We start from the raw sequence: 14,074 nt of genomic DNA on the forward strand, positions 1-14,074 counted from the left end.
GCTTCCAGTCCAAGGAGCAGGGATCTCATCCCCTCTCTTGCTTGTCTGAGGCCCCAGGGGTGGGTGCCTGCCCACAGATTGGGGGGAGACTCTTCCCTGGAAACTGCCTTCCTGTGGGCTGTAATCCCCCGGCTGATAATGGAGCGTTTGGCTGTTTAGAGCCTTCTGAGGCCAGGCGCGGTGGTTCATGGCTGTAGTCCCAGCTACTCAGGAGGCTGAGGCAGGAGAATCACTCGAACCCAGGAGGCGGAGGTTGCAGTGAGCGAGATCGCGCCACTGCACTCCAGCCTGGGCAACAGAGTGAGACTCTGTCTCAAAAAAAAAAAAAAAAAAAAGCCTCCCGAAAGCCATCCTGTCTCCCTGTTGTGAAGTTAACGCCCTGGGGCACAGGCCCTGCCTGAGTCAGGCTTGTTCTCTGGCTTTTTTTTTTCCTGCTGAAACAGACCAAACTGTGTGCCACCTTCCATGCGTGTTCAGTCCTGCCAGAGGCTCAGGCCAAATCTGATTGATACCTGGGCTCTGTCAGAATTGGGTATAGGCCCCACCCCTTCCCCCAGTGAAGCGCCCTCAGGATCCACTCAGGCCAAGCAGGTGTGCATACCTGGCAAGGAGGCCTGGCTGCTGCTGTTCTGTTGGCTGTGGAGGGGCACGTCCTGCCCGGCTGCCTGGCTGGCAGCACATGCTGTTCTGATCACCCGGAGCCCCCCTTGCTCACCAGCTTCTTGCCACCCTTTTCTCCCCACTGGCTTTTATCCCTGAGGGGTGAGACCATGGCAGGGTGACCCCAGACATACCCCCTTTTGTGTTTGGTCAGGGGGTTCCCGTGCCTTTGCTCCACTGTGTGCCAATCAGGAGGGAAAGAAAAGAAGCAGGGACTGCTTTAAACTGGGGCTTTATGTGGCCAGGTACAAGTCCGGGCAGCTCTGTGACTTTCCAGTGCTGGGATCCAGGGCTCCTGGGTGAGCGGGCGCTGGGCTGGCGGCTGTCCTGGCCCCATGCCTACCGGTCTTACCGTCCCAGGGGGAGTGGTTGGTTTTCCAGGGGGTCTGCCGAGGAAGCGTGACTTCCATGGACCCCTCTCCCCAGAAGCCCAATAGTGAGCAGCGCCCCCGGGGAATCGCCAGGGTCCCTCCAGCCCTCCCAGAGTGTCCACGTACCGCAGAAGTCGACATCATCGTACACCTCCGTCTCCCTGGCAGAGCACAGTTGGGTCAGCAAGGGGCACCATGGCCCATTTCCCCCACCCTGCACCACACACCCCGCACTCCCCCACCATGGTCAGGGCTGGCACTCACAGGGGCAGGAGCGCTGTTCTGGGCACGTAGCCATCTGTGGAGAGAGTGGGCATGGTGGGTTCTGAGGCCCAGGGTGGCGGCTGGGACCTCCCGGGGCTGCGGGGCCGGGCGCACTCACATTTGCCTTTGGGGTCCCGGCACAGCATCTCCTCATTGCTGGTGAACTCGATCACTTCCAGGATCTCCCCGCGCCGGATCCCGAGGTGCTTGCCACCCCCGCGACGTGTCTTAGCGTTGGGGTCGATCATCATCTTCGTGTGAACCACGATCTCCCCTTCAAACTGGGGCGCGAGATGTTAGGGCCTCTGCTTGTGCTGCCGCCCTTGGGCCCCTGTCTTCTTTCTGAACCTGGGATCGGTGGGACCCTGGTCTCCGCCCTGCCAGGACTCCTGCTTAGCTCAGGGGCCTCACCTTGAACTTCTTCCGGAACTCCCTCTCGGCCTTCTCTGCCTTCCTCAGCTGCTTCAGCAACTTTGGGTCCATGGGTGGCAACTGCTGTGGCTGGGGATCCTTCTCCTTCCTGATACCCCCCACCAAGGAATTGTGTGCTCGTGAGCAAGTTGTGTTCCTCTGGGGGTTCCTGGAGCTCGCCCCCCGTCTGCCCACCCCCTCTGCCCATGGCACCTGAGCGCTGGGTCTTGTGGTGGCCTCCTGGCGGCTTGCTGAACTGAGGGCGCTTCATCTGGGGACAGTCAGGACTCCGAGTCAAGGCAGGGCCCGCCGGCTCAGCTTTTACCCTGGTAGCTGTTTTTTGTTTGTTTTTGTGTTTTTGTTTTGAGACGAAGTCTTGCTCTGTCACCCAGGCTGGAGTGCAATGGCACAATCTCGGCTCACTGCAACCTTCGCCTCCTGGGTTCAAGCGATTCTCCTACCTCAGGCTCCCGAGTAGCTGGGATTACAGGTGTCCATCACCACACCTGGCTGATTTTTGTATTTTTAATACAGACAGGTTTCACCATGTGGGCCAGGCTGGTCTTGAACTCCTGACCTCAGGCAATCCACTCGCCTCGGCCTCCTAAAGTGCTGGGATTACAGGCGTGAGCCACTGCGCCTGGCAGGTGGCTGGATCTTGAGTAAGGCCTCCCTATGTCAGTTCTGAGGACTCCCCAAATCCCACCAGGTCCCCTCCCAAACCTCTCCCTGCCCATCTTCTTCCGCAAGCCTTTCTCAGGGGTCATGGGTTCTTCTGGGTTGCCTTCCATTCCCTTAACTCCTGCCATGTGCTCAGCGTGGTGGGAACTGCTGGGCCACGCCCCTCATGGCAGCCCTCTCAGCAACCTTGTTCATGCCAGTAGATGCCACTGTCATGCCCAAATTGTCCACAAGGAAATAAAGGCTCAGAGAGGTCAAGCAAACTGCCCAAGGTCACCCAGCTGGTAAATGGTAGAGGCAGGATTTATCTGTAGGCTTCGAGGCCATTTCACTTCTGCCTCCTAGAGCAAGTTGGGTCTAGGGTTCTTTTTTATTTTTTGAGACGGAGTTTTGCTTTTGTTGCCCAGGCTAGAGTGTGCAATGGCGCGATCTCAGCTCACTGCAACCTCCACCTCCTGGGTTCAAGCGATTCTCCTCCCTCAACCTCCCAAGTAGGTGGGATTACAGGCACATGCTACCACACCCAGCTAATTTTTTGTATTTTTAGTAGAGACGCGGTTTCACCATGTTGGCCAGGCTGGTCTCAAAACTCCTGACCTCAGGTGATCCACCCACCTCGGCCTCCCAAAGTGCTGGGATTATAGGCGTGAGCCACCGTACCTAGCCGTTTTTTTTGTTTGTTTGTTTGTTTGTTTCGTTTTGTTTTTGAGACGGAGTTTCATTCTTGTTGCCCAGGCGGGAGTGCAATGGCATGATCTCAGCTCACTGCAACCTCTGCCTCCTGGGTTCAAGCGATTCTCCTGCCTCAGCATCCTGAGTAGCTGGGATTATAAGCACCCACTGCCACGCCCAGCTGATTTTTGTATTTTTAGTACAGATGAGGTTTCGTCATGTTGGCCAGGCTGGTCTCTAACTCCTGACCTCAGGTGATGCCCCTGCCTCAGCCTCCCAAAGTGCTGGGATTACAGGCCTGAGCCACCGCACCCGGTGGGTTCTGGGGTTCTACTGTAATGAGATTTGGGTGAAAAACTAAGGCAGAAGGGAGGATGAGGAGAGGCTGGCCCATGGGTACAAAGTTACAGTTAGGAAGAAGAAATTGGGTGTTCCATTGCACAGGAGGGCAATGATAGTTGACAGTAAAATATCGTGACCAGGCATGGTGGCTCATGCCTGTAATCCCAGCACTTTGGGAGGCCAAGTCGGGCAGATCACTTGAGGTCAGGAGTTCGACAGCAGCCTGGCCAACATGGTGAAACCCTGTCTCTACTAAAAATACAAAAATTAGACGGGTGTGGTGGTGGGCGCCCGTAATGCCAGCTACTCAAGAGGCTGAGGCAGGAGAATCGCCGGAACCCGGGAGCTGGAGGTTGCAGTGAGTCAAGATGGCGCCGCTGCACTCCAGCCTGGGTGACAGACCAGGACCCTGTCTCAAAATAGTAAATAAAAATAATTTTTAAAAGATGCTGCTAGGGTAAGCATCCTGGACTGGTGACTGATGATGAGACTCTGGACTGAGGGGTCTCCCGTGGTGCCAGTCTCCCTGTGCCACTTCCTGGCAAATGACCAGGCTCCCAAGTCAGAGCCCTGCTGGCCAAGGAACTGGCTTCAGGTGGGAGCCCCAGGAACCCCAGTGAGTGAAAGATCCAGAACCCAGAGCCCCAGCATGTCCTTTCCGAATGGCTCAAAGCATCCCGCCGGACATTTCAGGCCTGTAGTCCCTCCAAGCAGCCCAAGGAGCAGCACCTGAATCGTGCCTGCCAGATACCAGGCATGGCCATCCACAGTCTCACCCGGAACACACAGCCCCTCCAGCTGCTCCTGCCTCTCAGAGGCTTCCCCGGCCGTGAGCAGTCACTCCACCAGGAGCGAACCTGACCTTGGCACTCCAGGGTCCCTGCAAACCCGCCACATTAGAGCACCTCTTGGCACCGCCATGCAGGCAGCCCCGGTTCATCCACAGCTGACCCTGAGCAGGCCTCTGCCCGCCTTCCCTGCATGGCCAGCTCAGATCCTGGGAAAGGCTGGGCTCTCCCCACCTGCAGAGGAGCCCCCTGCCTTCCAGGAACCTCTGCAGTGGAGCTGCTACTATTCCAAGTAAGGCAGACAGTGGGAAATGGGAGTCCAGAGTCCTGGCCCCAAGAGACCTAAGCTGCCTTTGAGAAGCTGCACCCACGGTGAGAAGCCCACGCCACTCCTGAGAAGCGGGAGATCCAGGGAAGTGGAACCTTTTTTTTTTTCTTTTTTTCTTGAGACAGGGTCTCGTTCTGTTGCCCAGGCTGGAGTGCAGAGGTGCAATCTCGGCTCATTGCAGCCTCCATCTCCTGGGTTCAAGCGATCCTCCCACCTCAGCCTCCCCAGAAGCTGGGACTACAGGTGTGCAACACCACGTCCAACTAATTTTTGTATTTTTAGTAGAGACGGGGTTTCGCCATGTTGGCCAGGCTGGTCTCGAACTCCCAACCTCAACTGATCCGCCTGCCTCCACCTCCCAAAGAACTGGGATTTTAGGCATGAGCCACCGCGCCCGGCCCCTTTTTTCTTTTTTCATATCAGAACCTCAAATGACTGGCAAGGAAGGGGGAGAAAGTTATTTGGTGACAGGAACAATGGGCCAAGGGTGGAGACTGTATGAAGTTTGAGGAGAGGGAGATTCTCCTAGCCTCAGAAGAGGTGGGGGATTCCAGCAGGGCTTCTGGGAGTGGGCCGAGGCAGGCTGTCACTAGCCCAGGCTCTCAGCAGCCCCACTCCTGGCCATCCGCATCCCCAACGGTGGCCCCTAGACCCAAGCCACAGAGCCTCCCCTAGAGCGGAAGCAGAAGGGGCCCCACCAGGAAGCTGTGTGCTCACAGGGAGGTGTTGCAAGAAGCTCAGGGAGAAAGCCCAGGAGAAGCAGAGGGGGCCTCTCTGCCCCAGGCCCTCTGAGGCTGTCAGGGAGAGCAGGAGCACCTTAGAAGCTCCAGCTCTGGCCCCTGCTGAAAGCCCTGCCACAGATCCAGCTCGTGGACCAGCTGTGCAAGCCAGGGCAAGCCCCGTCCCAGAGCCTCAACCTTGCGTACCTATTTTTTTTTCTTTTTTTTTTGAGATGGAGTCTCACTCTGTCACCCAGGCTGGAGTGCAATGGCAGGATCTCAGCTTACTGCAACCTCTGCCTCCCAGGTTCAAGCGATTCTCCTGCCTCAGCCTCCCAAGTAGCTGGGATTACAGGCGCCTGCCACCACACCCAGCTAATTTTTTGTATTTTTAGTAGAGACGGGTTTTCACTATGTTGGCCAGGCTGGTCTTGAACTCTTGACATCAGGCAATCCACCCGCCTCGGCCTCCCAAAATGCTGGGATTACAGGCGTGAGCCACTGCGCCTGGCCTTTTTTTTTTTTTTTCCAACTGAGACAGACACAGAGTCTCACTCTGTCACCCAGGCTGGAGTGCAGCGGCGCGATGTCGGCTCACTGCAACCTCTGTCTCCCGGGTTCAAGGAATTCTCCTACCTCAGCCTTCCGAATAGCTGGGATTACAGGTGCGTGCCACCATGCCCGACTCATTTTTTTTTTTGAGATTGAGTCTTACTCTGTCGCCCAAGCTGGAGTCCAATGGCATGATCTTGGCTCACTGCAACCCTTCCTTCCCAGGTTCACGCAATTCTCCTGCCTCAGCTTCTCTAGTAGCTGGGACTACAGGCACGCACCACCACACCTGGCGAATTTTTGTATTTTTAGTAGAGATGGAGTTTCTCCATGTTGTTCAGGCTGGTCTCGAACTCCTGACCTCAGGTGATCCACCTGCCTCGGCCTCCCAAAGTGCTGGGATTACAGGCATGAGCCACCACACCCGGCCCCAGCTAGTTTTTTTATTTTTAATAGAGATGGGTTTTTGTCATGCGGGCCAGGCTGGTCTGGAACTCCTGACCTCAAGTGATCCGCCCGCCGGACCTCCCAAACTGCTGGGATTACAGGTGTGAGCTGCCACGCCGGGCCAGCCTGGTGCATCTGTAAAATGGGGATGCATTGCCTTACTGCCTTGTGGGGATTTGGGAGTGGAGGGTACAGATTTAGGGACAGGCAGGCAAGGTGCTTGCCTGGAAGCTGCTTGTGTTTTCATGAAGGCATTAACTTTGGAGTGGAGGGTACAGATTTAAGGACAGATTTAAGGACATGCAGGGAGTGGAGGGTACAGATTTAGGGACAGGCAGGCAAGGTGCTTGCCTGGAAGCTGCTTGTGTTTTCATGAAGGCATTAACTTTGGAGCTGGGCAGGAGGTGCGGGCCTGCTCCCTATTCACCCAGCACAAACTTCTAAGAAACCTTTGGCAGCCTCCCTCCCCTGCCACTGCCATACCTGCCTGCAGGCCACACCTCCCCCTGAGTTTCAGGCCCAAGTTCCGCCTGGACATCCCCTCAGCTACCTTGAACACAACAGGTCTAAGTAAATCAGGCCGGGCACGGTGGCTCACGCCTGAAATCTCAGCACTTTGGTAGGCTGAGGCGGGCAGATCACGAGGTCAGGAGTTCAAGGCCAGCCTGGCCAATGTAGTGAAACCCCAGCTCTACTAAAAATACAAAAATTAACTAGGCGTGGTGGTGGGCGCCTGTAATCCCAGCTACTTGGGAGGCTGAGGCAGGAGAATCGCTTGAATCCAAGAGGCAGAGGTTGCAGTGAGCTGAGATGGTACCACTACACTCCAGCCTGGGCGATAACAGAGCGAGACTGTGTCTCCAAAAAAATAAAAAATAAAAATATAAGGCCGGGCGCGGTGGCTCATGACTGTAATCCCAGCACTTGTGGAGGCTAAGGTGGGTGGATCGTTTGAGGTCAGGAGCTTGAGACCAGCCTAGCCAACATGGTGAAACCCCATCTCTACTAAAAATACAAAAATTAGCTGGGCTTGGTGGCACGTGCCTGTAATCCCAGCTACTCCAGAGGGTGGGACAGGAGAATCGCTTGAACACGGAAGGCAGAGGTTGCAGTTAGCCAAGATCACGGCACTGCACTCCAGTCTGGGCAACAGAGCGAGCCTCCATCTCAAACAAAAAAACAAACGAATACATAAATAAATAAAATAAATAAATAAATAAGGGCCAGGCGTGGTGGCTCACGCCTGTAATCCCAGCACTTTGGGAGGCTAAGGCGGGTGGATCACGAGGTCAGGAGATCGAGACCATGGTGAAACCCCATCTCTACTAAAAATACAAAAAATTAGCTGGGCGCGGTGGTGGGTGCCTGTAGTCCCAGCTACTGGGGAGGCTGAGGCAGGAGAATGGCGTGAACCCGGGAGGCGGAGCTTGCAGCGAGCTGAGATTGCTCCACTGCACTACAGCCTGGGTGACAGAGCGGGACTCCGTCTCAAAAAATAAATAAATGGATGGATGGATGGATGGATGAATGAATGGAACCTAACATCTTGTTGTCAACCCAGGGGCGGCTCTGTCATGCCCTTGGGTGCTAGGCTTGAAACTTCCCTGCTTTATATACCACCAAGTCCTGCTTTTTTTTTTTTTTTTTGAGACAGGGTGTTTGCTGCCCAGGCTGGAGTACAGTGGTGCAGTCACAGCCTCACTGCAGTCTGCAGTCTCGACCTCCTGGACTCAAGCAATCCTCTTGTCTCAGCATCCCAAATAGCTGGGACTACAGATGCTTGTCACACCTGGCTGATTTTTAAGTTTTTTTGTAGAGATGAGGTCTCGCTCTGTGGCCCAGACTGGTCTGGAATCTTGAGCTTATGGGATCCTCCTGTCTTGGCCTCACAAAGCCCTGGGATTGGCTCAAACGATCCTCCTGCCTCGGGCTCCCAAAGCTCTGGGATTACAGGCATGAGCCACCGCACCCGGCCTGATGCTTGCTTTTGATTACTGAATTCGCCCACTGCTCCCACATCTCCTGCTGCCAACCTGGGCCACACCTCTGCCTACAACAGCCTTCTCACTGGTCCTTCGCCTCTGGGCTCCCCTTATGTAGTTCCACCCAGCAGGAGCCAGCAGGTCCTAAAATGTTACTTGCTCTTACACCAGGAGCATGGCAGAAAATGGCCTTGCCCCGAATGTTTTGCAGGGACTCGGGCAGGCCACCAACAAACCTCTGCCCTTGGGGCTGGGGCTGGAGTCATCTCTGGGTTCCACGTCGTCATACAGCTCGTAGATCTCATCTGGGACCCTGCGGGGATACCTGAGATGAGGCCTCTTTTTTTTTTTTTTTTTTTTTTTTTTTTGTTTGAGGCGGAGTTTTTCTCTGTTGCCCAGGCTGGAGTGCAGGGGCATGATCTCGGGCTCACTGCAGCCTCCACCTCCCGGGTTCAAGCGATTCTCCTGCCTCAGCCTCCCAAGTAGCTGGGATTACAGGTGCCCCCCACCACACCGGGCTAATTTTTGTATTTTTAGTAGACGGGGTTTCACCACGTTGGCCAGGCTGTTGTCGAACTTCTGACTTCAGGAGATCCGCCCACTTCAGCCTCCCGAAGTTCTGGGAGCTCCAGGCCGAGATGAGGCCTCTTTGAGCCCCACAATCCGCACCCACCTCCGCTTCCTCCCCACACTCACTGCGGGATGTCTTCAGGCTGTCGGTCCTGGAAGTGGAGCCCAGCGGCCGAGCGGGTCCTCCGTAGATCTGTGGGGTAGAGAGTGCGGCAGGGAAGCCGGCACTGCCTGGGACCTCAGCCCCCGCTCCTGCCGGTGCCGCCCGCCCTCACCCACCTATGGATGCTGCAGAGGGTCTCCGAAAGCTCTGCATATCCACGGGCCCCGGGGGCAGCGGGGGCTTGGCTGGAGGGGGTCCCAGGCTGCTGGCAGGGGGCAGAGGCCTCCGCCGGGGTGGATGGCTGGGTCTGAGGCCTGGCCTGGCCCCTCCACTGTGAACCAGGCCTCCTGACCTCCAGCGGGGTGTCCCAGCGGCTCCAAACCCAGGGCTGAGCGGGTGCCGGGAGCTGGAGCCGGCCACGGCCGCAGGCAGTGAGCTCTCGGAAGCGGAGCTGGGGAGTGGAGGCTTTCGAGGGAGATCACCGAAGAACTCAGGCTGCGGGTGTCTCTTGAGGACAGCGCTGGGCTCAGGCTGTGAGAACTTGCGGGGTGGCCCCCGGCGCTCCGGCTGCAGCAGCTTCCTGGGGAGTGAGTTGAACTCGGGCTCTGAGGAGGTCCTGGGGAGGCCGCCCAGCTCGGGCTGCGGGGGCTTCTTGGAGAGCGCTTTGAATTCGGCCGGCCGCGGCCTCTTGGGAAGCACGCTGACTTCGGGCTCTGAGGAGGTCCTGGTGAGGTCCCCAAGCTCAGGCTGCGGAGGCTTCTTGGGAAAGTCACTCAGCGGAGGCGGGGAGGCCTTTTTGGGAAAGGCGCTGGAGTCGCGCTTCGGCTCGCTGGACTGAGGCTTCCAGAGGGGAGTCTGAGCGGCCTCGCTGAACTCAGGCTGCGGCACGGACTTCTTAGGGAGGCCACCGACCTGAGGCTGCGGAGGCTTTTTGGGGTACACGTTGAACTCAGGCTGCGCAGGCTTCTTGGGAAAGGTACTCAACTCAGGCTGCGGGGACCTCGGGGTAGCCTCACCGGCCTCGGGTTGCCAGAGCTTCCTGGGGAATGCGCCGGATTTGGGTTCGGAGGGGGGTCTGGCGGGGTGACTGAGTTCGTCGGGCTGCAGGGGTTTCCGGGCCGGCGCACCAGGCTCCGGCAGCGAGGCCTTCAAAGGGGCCTCACCGACCTCAGGCTGCAGGGGCTTCCTGGGAAACGGAGTGGCCTCCAGCTGTGGGAACTTCTTGGAGAGGTCACTCAACTCCAGTTTGGATGGCTTCTTGGGGAGGTCAGTGACCTCAGGCGGCGGGGGCTTCTTGGGGAGGTCAGTGAACTGAGGCTGCGGGGGCTTCAAGGACACTGCACCAAACTCAGGCAGCGGGGCCTTCTTGGGGTGCTCGCTTAGCTCAGGCTGGGAGAACTTCTTGAGTTTACCGAACTCAGGCTTCGGGGGTTTTTTGGGCAGGTCGCTGGGCTCCGGCTGAGAGGCCTGGAACTTTGCTTTGATGCTCCGGAAGTCCTGATGGCTCTCCTAGGAGACGCAGAGCCAATGAGGCAGGGGCTCAAACACACAGAAGGGGCATGGAAGGATGGGCCTGGGGACCCTCAGGCACAGCCCACAACCACCACCCCTGCGCCCAGGCCCGGTCAGCCCTCGGCTCTTTCCCAGGAGCCCCCATGGATCCTAGGATCCTGGGACCCACACCCCTCCCTACTTCTCCACACCCAACCTCCTCTAGCAGCACTGGAGATCCCGACATCCCTCCTGCAGCCTCCAGTCCCACAGCCCTCCCCCCATGGGTGGTACCCCACCCCCCCAGCATCCTTGACCCCCTCATTCTTTCACCCCTCCCACTGCATGTCTCCAGTCTCGTTCCATTGCCCAGGCTGGAGTGCAGTGGTGCGATCATAGCTCACTGCAGCTTGCAACTCCTGGGCTCCAATGATTCCCCCGACCTCGGCCTCCCCAATAGCTGGGATTACAGGCTTGAGCCGCCGCGCCCAGGCCCCCAGTCCCTTCTGTGCTAATTTCAAAACACATCCGGAATCCAACCACTTCTCACTGCCTTCACCACTGTCACCCCAGGAGGTAGTGGGAGGCAGTGTCTGCCCTCCCCCAACCAATTGCCTGGATTATTCTAACAAGCCCTTCCTTGGGCCACTGCGTACCCCCTTCCCTGGTCAGTTCCCCCCATGGCAGCTGGAGGGAGAAGCCTGTTGAACCCTGAGTCTGTTTGTGTCCCTCTGCTCAAAACTCGGCAATGCTTCCTCATGTCCCCACAGTTCAAGCTAAATGCCTCATAAAAGCCTGGGCGAACCAGCCTCCCTACCCAGCCACCTTCTCCTCCCTGCACCCTGAACACTTCCCTCCGACCTCGGGGCCTCTGCCCTGTCCCTGACCCAGGACATGTCTCTGCACCACCTGGGTCTCTCCTCTTCCTCCTCCCAGCCTCTGTTCTCATATTTTCTTATTAGAGAGGCCATCCAAGGCCACCCTATTTGTTTATTTTTATTTTTTGAGATGGAGTCTTGCTCCGTCACCCAGACTGGAGTGCAATGGCGCGATCTCGGCTCACTGCAATCTCCACCTCCCAGGTTCAAATGACTCTGGTGCCTCAGCCGCCCAAGTAGCTGGGATTACAGGCACTCGCCACCACACCTGGCTAATTTTTGTATTTTAACTAGAGACAGGGTTTCACCATGTTGGCCAGGCTGGTCTCAAACTCACGACCTCAGGTGATCCACCCTCCACCCGCCTCAGCCTCCCAAAGTGCTGGGATTACAGGTGTGAGCCACCGTGCCCAACCTAGACCACCCTATTTTTCTTTCTTTTTTATTTTATTTTATTTTTTTGAGACGGAGTCTCACTCTGTCACCCAGGTTGGAGTGCAGTGGCGAAATCTCGGCACACTGCAACCTCCGCCTCCTGGGTTCAAGTGATTCTCAGCCTCCTGAGTAGCTGGGATCACAGGTGTCTGCCACGAAGCCTGGCTAATTTTTTTTGTATTTTTAATAGAAACGGGGTTTTACCATGTTGGCCAGGCTGGTCTCGAACTCCTGACCTCAAGTGATCCACCCACCTCGGCCTCCCAAAGTGCATGAGCCATCACGCCTGGCCTAGACCACCCTATTTTAAATGGATCACCCCATCCCACTACTGCCCTGCATTCAGCATGCATGATTTTCTCCATCGTACCCACCCCTACATATTATACTATTTTACATTGTTTTTAATGTGTCTTGATTTTTTTTTTTTTTGTCTCTCTACACCACAACTTCCCTCAGTTCCTCAGCCTCTGCAAGGCAGAGACTTGGCTCATTCATTGCTGTCTTCCCAGGGCCTGGAACATGGTAGGTGCTCAGTAAATATTTGCTGAAATAAACAATATTCAGGCAGCACAAAGACAGCCATGTACTCAGCCTGACCATCAGGAAAACACAGAGATGCCTGGAGACGGCCATGCGGTCCCTCTCACACCGTCTCTGACATGCGGGCTGATGGTCAGGAATGCTCACAGTTGACAGTGCCTGAGAGGATTGGTGCAGACACCGTGGGCACAGGCGCTGTCTCCTGCATACCCAGCTGTCCCAGCTGCCCTCCTAGCTGGCCCTGCAACCACTCCTCACAGAGGTAGGCAGATTCACAAGAAGGCCAGGCCTCCTTAGTCCTACAAACGCCCCTTTCACCTGTGGTCAAGGAGATTGGGGGAGGGAAAGGGCAGAAACGTGTGGCCTTTGCTTCCTGCGTGTGCCTCACTTTCCCCATCCAGAGGACCAGAGAGCAGGATTGCTCCTTGGAAAGGCAGCGATTCCCACCTGGGGCCTGAAGTGCCCCTGTCGAAGCCCCGAGTGGTTTGAAGGAAGTGCTCCCGGGCGACCACAGGGCTAGATAAGTCAGGGTTAGCAGGTCACAACTTGGGTGACTGGACGGGGGAGGGTCATGACCCACTTTGTCACCCCGCAGGAAAGCACTGCTCTCACCCCAGCAGCCCGTTCCCACATGGCTGCTCATGTTGACCTGGGGAGACGGGAGTTGTCCCCCCGGGGAGTCCCATCTGTCCCCCTCGCAGCCCCAACCTGAGCCTGAACCCCCAGGAGCCCGCGCTGTCCTGGGGTGTGCCTGGTGGCCGCCTACCTCGGGTCCTTTTTGCCGACCCTTCCCGTTTCCCAGATGTCTTTCGCAGCCGCCCCCCCGCCCGCCCCTCCACAGGTGGATCCTATCCTTCCGGGAACATCTGTGTCCCTTGCTTCCCAGCCAGTGAGGCACAGGCCTCTCCCAGCACTCACCATGGCTGCAGGCAGGTGATGGGCCACGGGATGAGTGGGACCCGAGCTGGGGCCGCTGCCTTCAGGAAGTGACTGTGGCTTCTGCTCCACGGTCAGCACACAGGGTGGGGGCTGCTAGAGGTGGGGCGGGGGAGGGCAGAGGAGGAAGGGAAGGAGGTGGGGAGGCTCCAGTCCGTCTCCAGATCCTGCCAGCCACTTCTTTTTTTTTGAGACTGAGTCTTGCTCTGTCGCCCTGGCTGGAGTGCCATGGTGCCATCTCGGCTCACTGCAACCTCTGCCTCTCGGGTTCAGGCAATTCTTTTGCATCAACCTCCTGAGTAGCTGGGATTACAGGCACGCACCACCGCTCCTGGCTACTTTTTGTATCTTTAGTAGAGAAGGGGTTTCACCATGTTGGGCAGGCTGGTCTCAAACTCCTGACCTCAAGGGATCAGTCCGCCTCGGCCTACCAAAGTGCTGGGATTACAGGTGTGAGCCACTGCCCCTGGCCCCTGCTAGGCACTTCTATTTCGCTTGAATTCCTGTCCTGCCTGCTACTGTCCCAAGCTTGGGGCACTGGTTGCCCGCATGTTCCTAACATGGTCACTAGTTTCTTTCTTTTTTTTTCTTTTTTTGAGACGGGGTATCACTTTGTTGCCCAGGCTGGAGTGTAGTGGTGCAATCTCGACTCACTGCAACCTCCGCCTCCCAGGTTCAAGCAATTGTCCTGCCTCAGTCTCCTGAGTAGCTGGAATTACATGCATGTGCCACCACTGCCGGCTAATTTTTTGTATTTTTAGTAGAGACGGGGTTTCACCATGTTGGTCAGGCTGGTCTCAAACTCCCAACCTCAGATGATCTGCCCGCCTCGGCCTCCCAAAGTGCTGGGACTACAGGCGTGAGCAACCGCGCCTGGCCAACTAGTTTCTTACTCTCTGTA

At 56.9% G+C, this 14,074-nt stretch overlaps 1 protein-coding gene across 2 annotated transcripts; it reads right to left on the reverse strand.

Annotated features, from left to right (window-relative positions):
- Nucleotides 1-876: 876 nt before the first annotated feature.
- PRAM1 (PML-RARA regulated adaptor molecule 1) lies at nucleotides 877-13,521 on the reverse strand. Of its 2 annotated transcripts, XM_009434564.5 has the most exons (10): nucleotides 13,156-13,459; nucleotides 9,067-10,399; nucleotides 8,914-8,980; nucleotides 8,454-8,530; nucleotides 1,920-1,977; nucleotides 1,707-1,815; nucleotides 1,414-1,576; nucleotides 1,296-1,329; nucleotides 1,158-1,192; nucleotides 877-1,046 (listed from the first exon to the last, which is right to left on the reverse strand). In XM_009434564.5, the coding sequence occupies exons 1-10, from the start codon at nucleotides 13,156-13,158 to the stop codon at nucleotides 1,009-1,011; spliced, it is 1,917 nt and encodes a 638-aa protein (XP_009432839.1). In that variant the 5' UTR covers nucleotides 13,159-13,459; the 3' UTR covers nucleotides 877-1,008. The 2 variants fall into 2 exon arrangements, with proteins under 2 accessions (XP_009432839.1, XP_054529044.1); XM_054673069.2 differs by lacking the exons at nucleotides 877-1,046; nucleotides 1,158-1,192; nucleotides 1,296-1,329; ... (1 more) ...; nucleotides 1,707-1,815; nucleotides 1,920-1,977 and adding an exon at nucleotides 6,218-6,370 and having other exon boundaries at nucleotides 13,156-13,521.
- Between the last annotated feature and the right edge of the window lie 553 nt (nucleotides 13,522-14,074).

The sequence above is a fragment of the Pan troglodytes genome, chromosome 20, assembly GCF_028858775.2.
Source record: "Pan troglodytes isolate AG18354 chromosome 20, NHGRI_mPanTro3-v2.0_pri, whole genome shotgun sequence".
NCBI lineage: Eukaryota > Metazoa > Chordata > Mammalia > Primates > Hominidae > Pan > Pan troglodytes.

Bases quoted from the DNA above. Each gene is read 5' to 3' on its own strand.
- PRAM1 (XM_009434564.5), bottom strand. The intron at 8,531-8,913 runs GTGAGTGTGGGG...GTATCCCCGCAG, and splicing joins CAGCCTGAAGACATCCCGCA to GGTCCCAGATGAGATCTACG. The intron at 1,816-1,919 runs GTGCCATGGGCA...GGGGGGTATCAG, and splicing joins CCACAAGACCCAGCGCTCAG to GAAGGAGAAGGATCCCCAGC.